Source organism: Scyliorhinus torazame, chromosome 16 (genome assembly GCF_047496885.1).
Source record: "Scyliorhinus torazame isolate Kashiwa2021f chromosome 16, sScyTor2.1, whole genome shotgun sequence".
NCBI classification, from domain to species: domain Eukaryota; kingdom Metazoa; phylum Chordata; class Chondrichthyes; order Carcharhiniformes; family Scyliorhinidae; genus Scyliorhinus; species Scyliorhinus torazame.
Window position 1 is genome coordinate 78,398,299 of NC_092722.1, and position 15,486 is coordinate 78,413,784.

Here is a 15,486-nt window from a genome sequence, read left to right on the forward strand (position 1 = left end):
GTTGATATTCTGTGTAGATTGTTAAGTGCTTGCAATAAAAATATTTTAAAAAGGAGTCGCTACCTGATATTCTGACCCCCTGACCTGGGGGACAGGAGCTGTGTTGCACACAGTGACTACACGTGGTGTCACTCTCATCCACTTTTGATTTGCAGTACGTCCCGGGGCCACACACACATTTTCGCTTGGTCGTGGCTGTGCATTCCTGGAGCTGAATAAGTCCCAGCTCTGTAAAACAGTGAGAAAAGAGAGTGAACTCCTTTGGAGTTCGGGGGTTAGGGTTACGGGGTCGAGGGTTAGAGTTCAGATTAGGGCTTAGTGTTAGGGTTAAGTCTTGGAGGTTACAGTTTGGGGTTAGGGGTCAATTTTACAGAATAGATTTTAGGGTTAGGGGTTGAGGGTAGGGATTAGGGGGTAGGTGTAGGGTTAGGGAGTCGGTGTTAGGATTTGGGGTTAGAGTTCAGGTTGGGTATTAGTGTTAGGGTTAGATCTAGGGGATTAGGGGGTTAAGGATTAGGGTTAGGGGTTACCATTAGGGTTAGGGGTCAATGCTACAGATTAGTGATTAGGATTAGGCATTGGTGGGTTAGGGGATTGTGTGAGCGAGTTAGGGTCAGGGTTTAGGCATTGGGGGATATGCTGAGGGTGTTAGGGTTAAGATTATGTTTCAGGTTTACAGTTTAGGGTGCGGGGGCTAAAGTTAGTTGATAGGGATTAAGATTGAGTGAGATTGAATTTAGGTTGAGTGAGATGACTGAGATCGAGTGAAGTTAAGTCGAGGTTGGAGTGAGGAGGGAGTGTGGCTGAGTGAGGAAGTGAAGTCGGAGTGAGGTTGAATGAGGTTCGAGTGAGTGAGTGAGGTTGCATGAAGTAGTGATATTGAGTGAGGGAGTGAGGTTGGAGTGAGTTTGAGTGAGGTTGGATTAAGGTTGAGTGAGGAAGTGAGTTTTGAGTGACGTTGGATTGAGGGAGTGAGGTTTGAATAAGGAACTGAGGTTGGAGTGGGGGAAGTCGTAGTGAGGTTGGAGTGTGGTTGGAGCGAGGGAGAGAGGTTTGCATGAGGCTGGATAGAGGGAGTGCCGCTGTCGTGAGAGAGTGAAGTTTGAGTGAGGCTGGAGTGATGTTGAGTGTTGGAGTGAAGGGATGAGGTTTGAGTGAGGGAGTGAGATTGAGTGGTGTTGGAGTGAGATTGTAGTGAGGGAAAGAAGTTTGAGTGAGGGAGGAGTGATGTTGAGTGCGGTTGGAGTGATGGGGTGAAGTTTGAGTGAGGGTGTGAGATTCAGTGATTTTGGAGTGAGGGTGTGAGGGTGGAGTTAGGGAGTGAGGTTGAGTAAGATTGGAGTGATGTTGAGTGAGGTTGGAGTGAGGAATGAGATTGTACTGAGGGAATGAAGTTTGAGCTAAGTTGCAGTGATGTTGAGTGAGGTTAAAGTGTGGGAGTGAGGTTTGAGTGAGGGAGTGAATGTGAATGGGGTGGAGTGGTGTGGAGCGAGTTTGGAATGAGGAATGAGATTGGAGTGAGGGAATGAAGTTTGAGATAAGTTGCAGTGAGGTTGGAGTGTGGGAGTGAGGTTTGAGTGAGGGAATGCGATTGAGTGAGATTGTAGTGAGGGAGAGAAGTTTGAGTGAAGTTGGTGATATTGAGTAAGGTCTCAGTGAGGTTGGGTGTTGTAGGAGTGAGGGAGTGAATGTAAATGGGGTTGGAGTGGTGTTGAGCGAGCTTGGATTGTGGGAGTGAGGTTTGAGTGAGGGAGTGAAGTTTGAATGAGGTTTGAATGACGTTGAGTGAGTTTGGAGTGATGGAGTGAGTTTGGAGTGGAGTGTGAGATTGAGTGGGGGAATGCTATTGAGTGTGGTTGGAGTGAGTTTGTTTTGAGCAAAGTGAAGTTTGAGTGAGGGAGATAGATTGAGTGAGGTTTTAGTGAGGGAGTGAGATTGAGTGAGGGGTTGGAGTGTGGGGGTGAAATTTGACTGATATTGGGGTGAGGTTGGAGTGAGTTTTGTGTGAGGTTCGAGCGAGGGATTGAAGTATGAGTGAGGGAGTGAACTTTGAGTGATAGAGTGAAATGGAGTGAGGTTGGAGTGAGGGAGTGCGATTGAGTGGTGTTGTAGGGAAGAAGTGAGGTTGGAGTGAGGAGGTGATGAGGTGGAGTGAGGGTGTGAGGTTGGAGTGAGATTTAAATGAGGGTGGAGGTAGGGAATGACATTTGAGCAAGGGAGTGAGGTTTGAGGGACAGAGTGATGTTAAATGAGATTTGAGTTGGGCGGGATTCTCCCCTACCCGGCGGGGCGGGGGGTCCCGGCGGGATGGAGTGGCGTGAACCACTCCGGCGGAAACCGCACCTTTAGGGGCTAGGCCCGCCCTGGAGTGGTTGGCGCCCCGCCGGTGGAAGGCCTTTGGCGCCATGCCAGCTTGGGCCGAAGGCGCATGCGCGGGAGCGTCAGCGGCTGCTGACGTCATCCCCGCGGATACGCGGGGGGGGGGGTCACCTACGCGTCTGCCATCGCGGAGACCTACACGGCTGACGCGTAGTAAAAGACTGCCCCCACGGCACAGGCCCGCCCGCGGATCGGTGGGCCCCAATCGTGGGCCAGGCCACCGTGGGGGCACCGCCCGGGGCCAGATCGCCCCCCCCCCCCCCAAGGACCCCGGAGCCCGCTCCTGCCGCCAGGTCCCGCCGGTAAGGGACCGGGTTCAATTCACGCCGGTTAGACCGGCATAGCAGCAGCGGGACTTCAGCCCATCACGGGCCGGAGAATCGCCGGGGGTGCCCGCCGACCGGCGCGGCGCGATTCCCGCCCCCGCCGAATCTCTGGTGCCGGAGAATTCGGCGGCCGGCGGGGGCGGGACTCATGCCGCCCCCCCCTGGCGATTCTCCGACCCAGCGGCGGGTCGGAGAATCCCGCCCCGAGTTAGCTTGGAGTGAGGGAGTGAACTTGGAGTGAGGGAGTGAAGTTCGAGTGAGGGACTGAGATTGAGTGAGATTGGACTGGGGGAGTGCGATTGAGTGATGTTGCAGTGAGGGAGTGAGATTGGGTGAGGGAATTAAATTTGAGTGATGGAGTAAAATTTAGGGAGTGAGGTTTGAGTGAGGTTTTAGTGAAGGAGTGATGTTTGAGGGAGTGATGTTAGAGTGAGGGAGGACTGAAGGAATGATGTTTGAGTAAGGTTGGGGTGATGCTGAGTGAGATTAAAGTGAGGGAGTGAGGTTGGAGTCAGATTTGAGTGAGGTTGGAGTGAGGGAGGGATGTTGGGGGGGATTGATGTTGGAGTGAGAGTGATGTTGCAGCGAGGAGTGAGATGTGAATGAGATTGTACTGAGGGTGTGATGCTGAGTGAGGTTGGAGTGAGGGAATGAGATTTGAGTGAGGTTGGAGTGAGGGAGTGATGTTTGAGGGAATGATGTTAGAGTGAGGGAGGACTGAAGGAATGATGTTTGAGTAAGGTTGGGTGATGCTGAGTGAGATTAAAGTGAGGGAGTGAGATTGGAATGGGGGAGTGAGGTTGGAGTGAGGGAATGATGTTGGAGTGAGAAAGGAGTGAGGAAGTGAGATTGGAATGAGGGAGTGAGATTTGAGTGAGGTTGGAGTGAGGGAGTGATGTTGGGGAGGGATTGATGTTGGAGTGAGAGTGATGTTGCAGCGAGGGTGTGAGATGTGAATGAGATTGCACTGAGGGGGTGATGCTAAGTGAGGTTGGAGAGAGGGAGTGATGTTGAGTGATGGAGGAGTGAGGGAGAAATTTTGAGTGAGGGAGTGAGGTTGGACTGAGGGAGTGATGTTGAAATGAGGGAGTGATTTTGAGTGAGGTTGGAGTGCAAGAGTGGTGTTGGAGTGAGGGAGTGAAGTTAAGAGAGAGGAGTGATGTTCAAGTGCAGGTGTGATGTTGGAGTGATGTTGGAGTGAGGAGGAGTGAGGGAGTAATTTTGAGTGAGAACGGAGTGATGTTGGAGTGATGGAGTGATGTTGGAGTGAGGGAGTGATGTTGGAGTGAGGGAGTGATGTTGGAATAAAGTTGAGGCTCCCCTGACCTGCTTTGCAAAGCCCTCGGCAGGAGAGACATCCACTAATAAAGTTCCAGACTTCAGTGTAGGATCCAGGACGACATAACTCACATTGAGTGTCCTGGTCATTCGAACAGGACTTCACCTTGAATGTACCTAAGGAGAGAGTAAAAGAATCACATCACCTCAAAAAGAACACCCACATCCGACAGTGCAACACTCAGAATTGACCCTCCAACAGTGCGGTGCTCTGTCAGTACTGACCCTCCGAGATTGCAGCACTCCCTCAGTACTGCCCCTCTGACAGTGCAGTGCTCCCTCAGTACTGCCCCTCTGACAGTGCAATGCTCCCTCTGTACTGATCATTCAACAGTGCAGCACTCCCTCAGTACTGACCCTCCGACAGTGCGGCACTCCCTCAGTACTGACCCTCCGACAGTGCAGCACTCCCTCAGCACTGACCCTCTGACAGTGCAGCACTCCCTCATCACTGACCCTCCGACAATGCAACGCTCCCTCGGTACTGACCATCCAACAGTGCAGCACCCTCAGTACTGACCACCAACAGTGCAGTACACCCTCAGTACTGACCCTCCGACAGTGCAGCACTCCCTCAGTACTGACCCTCTGACAGTGCAGTACCCCCTCAGTACTGACCCTCCGACAGTGCAGCACTCCCTCAGTACTGACCCTCCGACAATGCAACTTCCTCAGTACTGACCATCCAACAGTGCAGCACCCTCAGTACTGACCACCAACAGTGCAGTACTCCCTCAGTACTAACCCTCTGACAGTGCAGCACTCCCTCAGTACTGACCCTCCGAGAATGCAACTCCCTCAGTACTGACCACCAACAGTGCAGTACTCCCTCAGTACTGACCCTCCGACAGTGCAGCACTCCCTCAGTACTGACTCTGTGACAGTGCGGCACTCCCTCAGTACTGACCCTCTGACAGTGCAGCACTCGCTCAGTACTGACCCTCTGACATTGCAGCACTCGCTCAGTACTGACCCTCCGACATTGCAGCACTCCCTCAGTACTGCCCCTCTGACAGTGCAGCGCTCCCTCAGTACAGCCCCTCTGACATTGCAATGCTCCCTCTGTACTGATCATTCAACAGTGCAGCACTCCCTCAGTACTGACCCTCCGACAGTGCAGCACTCCCTCAGCACTGACCCTCTGACAGTGCAGCACTCACTCAGCGCTGACCCTCCGACAATGCAACGCTCCCTCGGTACTGACCATCCAACAGTGCAGCACCCTCAGTACTGACCACCAACAGTGCAGTACTCCCTCAGTACTGACCCTCCGACAGTGCAGCACTCCCTCAGTACTGACCCTCTGACAGTGCAGTACTCCCTCAGTACTGACCATCCGACAGTGCAGCACTCCCTCAGTACTGACCCTCCGACAATGCAACTCCCTCAGTACTGACCATCCAACAGTGCAGCACCCTCAGTACTGACCACCAACAGTGCAGTACTCCCTCAGTACTGACCCTCTGACAGTGCCGCACTCCCTCAGTACTGACCCTCCGAGAATGCAACTCCCACAGTACTGACCACCAACAGTGCAGCACTCGCTCAGTACTGACCCTCCGACATTGCAGCACTCCCTCAGTACTGCCCCTCTGACAGTGCACCACTCCCTCAGTACTGCCCCTCTGACAGTGCAATGCTCCCTCTGTACTGATCATTCAACAGTGCAGCACTCCCTCAGTACTGACCCTCCGACAGTGCAGCACTCCCTCAGCACTGACCCTCTGACAGTGCAGCACTCCCTCAGCACTGACCCTCCGACAATGCAACGCTCCCTCGGTACTGACCATCCAACAGTGCAGCACCCTCAGTACTGACCACCAACAGTGCAGTACTCCCTCAGTACTGACCCTCCGACAGTGCAGCACTCCCTCAGTACTGACCCTCTGACAGTGCAGTACTCCCTCAGTACTGACCCTCCGACAGTGCAGCACTCCCTCAGTACTGACCCTCCGACAATGCAACTCCCTCAGTACTGACCATCCAACAGTGCAGCACCCTCAGTACTGACCACCAACAGTGCAGTACTCCCTCAGTACTGACCCTCTGACAGTGCGGCACTCCCTCAGTACTGACCCTCCGAGAATGCAACTCCCTCAGTACTGACCACCAACAGTGCAGTACTCCCTCAGTACTGACCCTCCGACAGTGCAGCACTCGCTCAGTACTGACCCTCTGACAGTGCAGCGCTCCCTCAGTACTGACTCTCCGACAGTGCAACGCTCCCTCAGTACTGACCCTCTGACAGTGCGGCGATCCTGCAGTACTGACTCTCCGACAGTGCAACGCTCCCTCACACTGACACTCTGAGAGTGCGGCACTCCTTCACTGCTGACCCTCCGACAGTGTGGCTCTCCCTCTGTACTGACCCTCCAACAGTACAACGCTCCCTCAGTACTGACCCTCTGAGAGTCCGGTGTTCTGTCAGTACTAACCCTCGGACAGTTCGGTGCACACTCAATACTGACTATCTGTCAAGCAGCACTCCTTCAGGACTGATCCTCCGACAGTGTGCAACACTTCCTCAGTACTGACCCTCTGACAGTGCGGCGCTCCTTCAGTACTGACCCTCTGACAGTACGGGACTACCACAGTACTGACACTCTGACAGTGCAGCACTCCCTCAGTACTGACCCCCTGACAGTGCGGCACACCCACAATACTGACCCTCCAACAGTGCGGCACTACCTCAGTGCTGACCCTCTGTCAGAGCGGCGCTCCCTCAGTGCTGACCCTCTGACAGTGCAGCACTCCCTCAGTACTGACCCCCTGACAGTGCGGCACACCCACAATACTGACACTCCGACAGTGCTGCACTCCCTCAGTACAGACCCTCCAACATTGCAGCATTCCCTCAGTACTGACCCTCCGAGAGTGCAGAACTCCCTCAGTACTGACCCTCCTGGAGTGCAGCACTCCCTCAGTGCTAACGCTGCAACAGTGCGGCACTCGCTCTGTATCGACCCTCCGTCAGTGCGGCGCTCCCTCTGTACTGAAGTCCGACAGTGCAACGGCCCCAGTACTGACCCTCTGACAATGCGGCGCTCCTTCAGTACTGACCCTCTGACAGTGCAGCACTCCCACAGTACTGACCATCTGACAGTGTGGCGTTCCTTCAGTACTGACCCTCGAACAATGCGACACTCCCTCCGTACTGACTATCCAACGATGTGGCACTCTCTTAGTACTGACCCTCCAACAGTGTGGCACTACCTCAGTGCTGACCCTCTGTCAGAGCGGCGCTCCCTCAGTGCTGACCCTCCAACAGTGCGGTGCTCCCTCCACTCCCTCAGTACTGACCCCCTGGTAGTGCGGCACACCCTCAATACTGACCCTCTGACAGTGCGGTGCTCCCACAGTACTGGCCCTCCGACTGTGCAGCACTCCCTCAGTACTGACCCTCTGACAGTGCAGCACTCCCTCAGTACTGACTCTCCGACAGTGCAACGCTCCCTCAGTACTGACCCTCTGAGAGTGCGGCGCTCCCTCAGTACTGACCCTGTGATAGTGCGGCTCTCCCTCTGGACTGACCCTCCAACAGTCGAACGCTCCCTCAGTACTGACCCTCTGAGAGTGCGGTGCTCTGTCAGTACTAACCCTCAGACAGTTCGGTGCACACTCAATACTGACCCTCTGTCAAGCAGCACTCCCTCAGGACTGATCCTCCGCCAGTGTGGCACTTCGACAATGTAACACTCCCTCGGTACTGACCCTCTGACAGTGCGGCGCTCCTTCAGTACTGACCCTCTGACAGTGCAGCGCTCCTTCAGTACTGACCCTCTGACAGTATGGGACTACCACAGTACTGACACTCTGACAGTGCAGCACTCCCTCAGTACTGACCCCCTGACAGTGCGGCACACCCACAATACTGACACTCCGACATTGCTGCACTCCCTCAGTACAGACCCTCCAACATTGCAGCATTCCCTCAGTACTGACCCTCCGAGAGTGCAGCACTTCCTCAGTGCTGCCGCTGCAACAGTGCGGCACTCCCTCTGTATCGACCCTCCGTCAGTGCGGCGCTCCCTCGGTACTGACATCCGACAGTGCAACGGCCCCAGTACTGACCCTCTGACAATGCAGCACTCCTTCAGTACTGACCCTCTGACAGTGCAGCACTCCCATAGTACTGACCATCTGACAGTGCGGCGCTCCTTCAGTACTGACCCTCGAACAATGCGACACTCCCTCCGTACTGACTATCCAACGATGTGGCACTCCCTTAGTACTGACCCTCCAACAGTGTGGCACTACCTCAGTGCTGACCCTCTGTCAGAGCGGTGCTCCCTCAGTGCTGACCCTCCAACAGTGCGGTGCTCCCTCCACTCCCTCAGTACTGATCCCCTGGCAGTGCGGCACACCCTCAATACTGACCCTCTGACAGTGCGGTGCTCCCACAGTACTGGCCCTCCGACAGTGCAGCGCTCTCTGAGGAATGACCCTCTGACAGTGCGTTGCTCCCTCAGTACTGACCCTCGGACAGTGTGGCACTCCCTCAGTACTGACTCTCTGTCAGTGCTGCACTTCCTCAGTACTGACCCTCGGACAGTGCAGCTCTCCCTCAGTACTGACCCTCCGACAGTGCAGCACTCCCTCAGCACTTACCCTCCGACAGTGCAGCACACCCTCAGCACTTACCCTCCGACAGTGCGGCACTCCCTCAGTACTGACCCTCCGACAGTGTGGCACTCCCTCAGTACTGACCCTGACTGTCGCAACCCCTCAGTACTGACCCTTTGACAGTGCGGAATCAGCTCTCTCTCTATCTGTAACACTCTGCATGTTCACTGTTTGAAGTGCTTTTTCTGCAGCTTGTATTCACGAGAGGATGTGGGTAGCTGACTATGCAGGATCACTGTCAACAATACGTCTAACTCGGCTCTCAGGTACAAAAGTGACATGGTTAGCAAAACTGCTGCCGTTGTGTTTGACCACACAGGAAACCCAGCACGTTAATACGGTAAACATCTTTCTCTCTCTCTCTATTTCTCTCTGTCTATCGCTGTCCCCCTCTCTCTGTCTGCTCTCTTTTTTTCTCTCTCAGTATTTCTTTCACTCTCTGTCTTCCTCTCACTCTCTCTGACCGCCTCTCACTCTCTATATTTCTTCCTCAGTCCCTCTCTCTCTTTATCACTCTTTCTGTCTCTCTTTCTCTGTATCTCTCTCTCTGCCCCGTTCTCTGTCAACCTCTCTCCCTGTCTATCTGTCTCACTCTTTTGCTCTCTCCATCTCTGTCTCTGTCGATCTGTGACACTCTCTTTTTTCCCGTCTCACTGTTTTCCTCTATCGGATCTGTCGCTCTGTTTCGCTCTCTGTGTCCTCCCTCTCTCTATCTCCCCCTCTGTTCCTCTCTCTCTCTGCGTCTGTCGCTTTTCATCTTTCCTCTTTCTCGCAGTCTTTGATGTATTAATTTCTCTGAAGGGTGATCACTGTTCTCATTAAGTAAATGAGGCTTCCAACCTGCACAATGCACAATCCCAAAAGGTAAACCTGATAATGACTGAGGACAGCAGCGTTTGCCACAGTTTTGTTTGAGGGAAAAATACAATCCACATACTCTCTCCATAACCCTCTGATCCCAGTGTGTCTTCTCTCTATAATCCCTCTGTTCCCCAGTGTGTGTCTCTCTCGAGATCCCTCTGTTCTCCAGTATGTCCTCCATCTCTATCTCTCTGTTCAACAGTGTGTCCTCCCTCTCTATCCCTCTATTACGCAGTGTGTCCTCTCTTTGTATGCCTCTGTTCCCAAATGTGTCAACTCTCTATGTAACTCTGCTCCACAGTTTGTCCTTTCTCTATAACCCTGACCCTCCGAAAATGCTGTGCTCCCTCCGTACTGACCATCCAATACTTCAGCACTCCCTCAGTACTGGCCCAACAACAGATGTGGCACTCCCTCAGAACTGACCCTCCAACAGTGCAGCGCTCCCTCAGTACTGAACTTCTGACAATGCAGCGCTCCCTCAGTACTGACCCTCTGACAGTGCAGCGTTCCCTCAGTACTGACCCTCTGACAGTGCAGCACTCCCTCAGTACTGACCCTCTGACAGTGCAGCACTCCCTCAGCACTGACCCTCCAACAGTGCAGCACTCCCTCAGTACTGACCTTCTGACAATGCAGCACTCCCTCAGTACTGACCCTCTGACAGTGCAGCACTCCCTCAGCACTGACACTCTGACAATGCGGCGATCCCTCAGTACTGACCCTCTGACAATGCAGCGCTCCCTCAGTACTGACCCTCTGACAGTGCAGCGCTCCCTCAGCACCGACCCTCTGACAGTGCAGCAATCGCTCAGCACTGACCCTCTGCCAATGCGGCGATCCCTCAGTACTGACCCTCTGACAGTGCAGCACTCCCTCAGTACTGACCCTCTGACAGTGCAGCACTCCCTCAGTACTGACCCTCTGACAGTGCAGCACTCCCTCAGTACTGACCCTCTGACAGTGCGGCACTCCCTCAGCACTGACCCTCTGACAATGCAGCTCTCCCTCAGCACTGACCCTCTGACAGTGCAGCGCTCCCTCAGTACTGACCCTCTGACAGTGCAGCACTCCCTCAGCACTGACCCTCTGACAATGCGGCTCTCCCTCAGCACTGACCCTCTGACAATGCGGCGATCCCTCAGTACTGACCCTCTGACAGTGCAGCACTCCCTCAGTACTGACCCTCTGACAGTGCAGCACTCCCTCAGTACTGACCCTCTGACAGTGAAGCACTCCCTCAGTACTGACCCTCTGACAGTGCGGCACTCCCTCAGTACTGACCCTCTGACAGTGCGATGCTCCTTCAGTACTGACCCTCTGATAGTGCGGCACTCCCTCAGTACTGACCCTCTGACAGTGCGGCACTCCCTCAGTACTGATGCTCTGACAGTGCGACGCTCCTTCAGTACTGACCCTCTGACAGTGCAGGACTCCCTCAGTACTAACCCTCTGACAGTGCAGCACGCCCTCTGTACTGACCCTCTGACAGTGCAGCACTCCCTCAGTACTGACCCTCTGACAGTGCAGCGCTCCCTCAGTACTGACCCTCTGACAGTGCGGCCCTCCCTCAGTACTGACCCTCTGACAATGCAGCGCTCCCTCAGTACTGACCCTCTGACAGTGCAGCGCTCCCTCAGTACTGACCCTCTGACAGTGCGGCCCTCCCTCAGTACTGACCCTCTGACAGTGCGGCCCTCCCTCAGTACTGACCCTCTGACAGTGCGGTCCATTGCTCCTACCTGGGGGACACTTTGAACAGCAGCGCTCCGTTGATTTTTCATAATCTGTATTTGGGGCAGAACACCCTTTGCTGACAGGATCATTAGATATCGATGGCACTATCACCTGCAGAGAAAGGACGTTTAAAATGAATTCCCTCAACTAAAACCTCAATGACTCACACTGGGTTACAGGTTCCACACACACTGACTCTCACTGGGGTACGGGTTCCTCACACACTGACTCTCAATGGGGTACAGGTTCCACACACACTGACTCTCACTGGGATACGGGTTCCACACACACTGACTCTCACTGGGGTGCGGGTCTCACACACACTGCCTCAGTGGGATAACTGACGCTCTCTGGGATACGGGTTCCACACACACTGACTCTCACTGGAGTACAGGTTCCACACACACTGACTCTGACTGGGGTATGGGTTCCACACACACTGACTCTCACTGGGGTACAGGTTCCACACACACTGACTCTCACTGGGATACGGGTTCCACACACACTGACTCTCACTGGGGTACGGGTTCCACACACACTGACTATCACTGGGGTACGGGTTCCACACACACTGACTATCAATGGGGTACAGGTTTCACACACACTGACTCTCACTGGGGTACAGGTTCCACACACACTGACTCTCACTGGGGTACAGGTTCCACACACACTGACACTCACTGTGGTACGGGTTCCATACACACTGACTCTCACTGGGGTACGGGTTCCACACACACTGACTCTCAATGGGGTACGGGTTCCACACACACTGACTCTCACTGGGGTACAGGCTCCACACACATTCACTCTCACTGGGGTACGGGTTCCACACACACGGATTCTCACTGGGGTGCGGGTTCCACACACACAGTGACTCTGACTGGGGAACGGGTTCCACACACTCTGACTCTCACGGGGATACGGTTTCCACACACACTGACTCTCACAGGGGTACAGGTTCCACACACACTGCCTCTCACTGAGGTACGGGTACCACCCACACTCACTCTCATTGGGGTAGGGGTTCATGACACACTGACTCACTGGGATATGGATTCTACACATACTGACTCTCACTGGGGTACGGGCCCCACACACACTGACTCTCACTGGGGTATGGGTTCCACACACACTGACTCTCACTCGGGAATGTGTTCCACACACACTGACTCACACTGGGGTACAGGTTCCACACACACTGACTCTCACTGGGGAACGGATTCAACACACACTGACTCTCACTGGGGTATGGGTTCCACACACTGTTTCTCACTGGGGTACCGGTTCCACACACACACTGAGTCACTGGGGTACGGGTTCCATAACACACCGATTCTCACTTGGGTACGGCTTCCACACACACTGACTCTCACTGGGGTACGGGTTCCACACACACTGACTCTCACTGGGGTACGGGTTCCACACACACTGACTCTCACTGGGGTACCGATTCCACACACGCACTGACTCTCACTGGGGTACGGGTTCCACACACATTGACTCTCACTGGGGTACGGGTTCCACACACACTGACTCTCACTGGGGTACAGGTTCCACACACACTAACTCTCACTGGGGTCCGGGTTCCACACACACTGACTCTCACTGGGGAACGGGTTCCACACACACTGACTCTCACTGGGGTACTGGTTCCACAAACATTGACTCTCACTGGGGTACGGGTTCCACACACACTGACTCTCACTGGGGTACGGGTTCCACACACACTGACTCTCACTGGGGTACGGGTTCCACACACATTGACTCTCACTGGGGTACAGGTTCCACACGCACTGACTCTCACTGGGGTAGGGGTTCCACACACACTGACTCTCACTGGGGTACAGGTTCCACACACACTGACTCTCACTGGGGTACGGGTTCCATACACACTGACTCTCACTGAGGTACGGGTTCCACACACACTGACTCTAACTGGGGTACGGGTTCCACACACACTGACTCTTACTGGGATACGGGTTCCGCACACACTGACTCTCACTGGGGTATGGGTTCCACACACACTGACTCTCACTGGGGCACGGGTTCCACACACACTTACTCTCACTGGGGTACGGGTTCCACACACACTGACTCTCACTGGGGTACAGGTTCCACACACACTGACTCTCACTGGGGTCCAGGTTCCACACACACTGACTCTCACTGGGGTACAGGTTCCACACATACTGACTCTCACTGGGTTACGGGTTCCACAGACACTGACTCTCACTGGGGTATGGGTTCCAAACACACTGACTCTCACTGGGATACGGGTTCCACACACACTGACTCTCACTGGGGTACGGGTTCCACACACACTGCCTCTCACTGGGGTACGGGTTCCACACACACTGACTCTCACTGGGGTACAGGTTCCACACACATTCACTCTCACTGGGGTACAGGTTCCACACACACTGACTCTCACTGGGGTACGGGTTCCACACACACTGACTCTCACTGGGGTACAGGTTCCACACACACTGACTCTCACTGGGGTACAGGTTCCACACACACTGACTCTCAATGGGGTACAGGTTCCACACACACTGACTCTAACTGGGGTATGGGTTCCACACACACTGACTCTCACTGGGATACGGGTTCCACACACACTGACTCTCACTGGGGTATGGGTTCCACACACAGTAACTCTCACTGGGGTATGGGTTCCACATACACTGACTCTCACTGGGGTACGGGTTCCACACACACTGACTCTCACTGGGGTACAGGTTCCACACACACTGACTCTCACTGGGGTACAGGTTCCACACACACTGACTCTCACTGGGTTACGGGTTCCACAGACACTGACTCTCACTGGGGTATGGGTTCCACACACACTGACTCTCACTGGGATACGGGTTCCACACACACTGACTCTCACTGGGGTACGGGTTCCACACACACTGACTCTCACTGGGGTACGGGTTCCACACACACTGACTCTCACTGGGGTACAGGTTCCACACACATTCACTCTCACTGGGGTACAGGTTCCACACACACTGACTCTCACTGGGGTACGGGTTCCACACACACTGACTCTCACTGGGGTACAGGTTCCACACACACTGACTCTCACAGGGGTACAGGTTCCACACACACTGACTCTCACTGGGGTACGGGTTCCACACACACTGACTCTCAATGGGGTACAGGTTCCACACACACTGACACTCACTGGGGTACAGGTTCCACACACACTGACTCTCACTGGGGTACGGGTTACACACACACTGACTCTCACTGGGGTACGGGTCTCACACACACACTGACTCTCACTGGGATACGGGTTCCACACACACTGACTCTCACTGGGGTACGGGTCTCACACACACACTGACTCTCACTGACGTGCGGGTTCCACACACACTGACTCTCACTGGGGTATGGGTTCCACACACACTGACTCTCACTGGGGTACGGGTTCCACACACACTGACTCTCACTGGGGTATGGGTTCCACACACACTGACTCTCACTGGGGTACAGGTTCCACACACACTGACTTTCACTGGGTACGGATTCCACACACACTGACTCTCACTGGGGAATGGGTTCCACACACACTGCCTCTCACTGGGGTACGGGTTCCACACACACTGACTCTCACTGGGGAATGGGTTCCACACACACTGACTCTCACTGGGGTACAGGTTCCACACACACTGACTCTCACTGGGGTAAGGGTTCCACACACACTGACTCTCACTGGGGTACGGGTCTCACACACACACTGACTCTCACTGGGATACGGGTTCCACACACACTGACTCTCACTAGGGTAGGGGTCCCAGACACACTGACTCACACTGAGATACGGGTTCTATACACACTGACTCTCACTGGGGTATGGGTTCCACACACATTGACTCTCACTGGGGTACAGGATCCACACACACTGACTCTCACTGTGGTACAGGTTCCACACACACTGACTCTCACTGGGGTACAGGTTCCACACACACTGACTCTCACTGCGGTACAGGTTCCACACACATTGACTCTCACTGGGGTATGGGTTCCACACACACTGACTCTCACTGTGGTACAGGTTCCACACACACTGACTCTCAATGGGGTACAGGTTTAGACACACACTGACTCTCAATGGGGTACAGGATCCACACACACTGACTCTCAATGGGGTACAGGATCCACACACACTGACTCTCACTGGGGTATAGGATCCACACACACTGACTCTCACTGG

The 15,486-nt window shown here is 54.3% G+C and overlaps 1 protein-coding gene across 1 annotated transcript in view; it reads right to left on the minus strand.

The window, feature by feature from the left end:
* LOC140392893 (tumor necrosis factor receptor superfamily member 3-like) overlaps positions 1–15,486 on the minus strand; it is a 178,093-nt gene that overhangs the window by 36,570 nt on the left and 126,037 nt on the right. Inside the window, exons 2-4 of the mRNA XM_072478656.1 lie at positions 11,270–11,375; positions 4,032–4,160; positions 64–228 (exon numbers count right to left, since the gene is read on the minus strand). Of these exons, the coding sequence (XP_072334757.1) occupies positions 64–228; positions 4,032–4,160; positions 11,270–11,375 (400 nt within the window). The remainder of the gene's footprint in view (positions 1–63; positions 229–4,031; positions 4,161–11,269; positions 11,376–15,486) is intronic.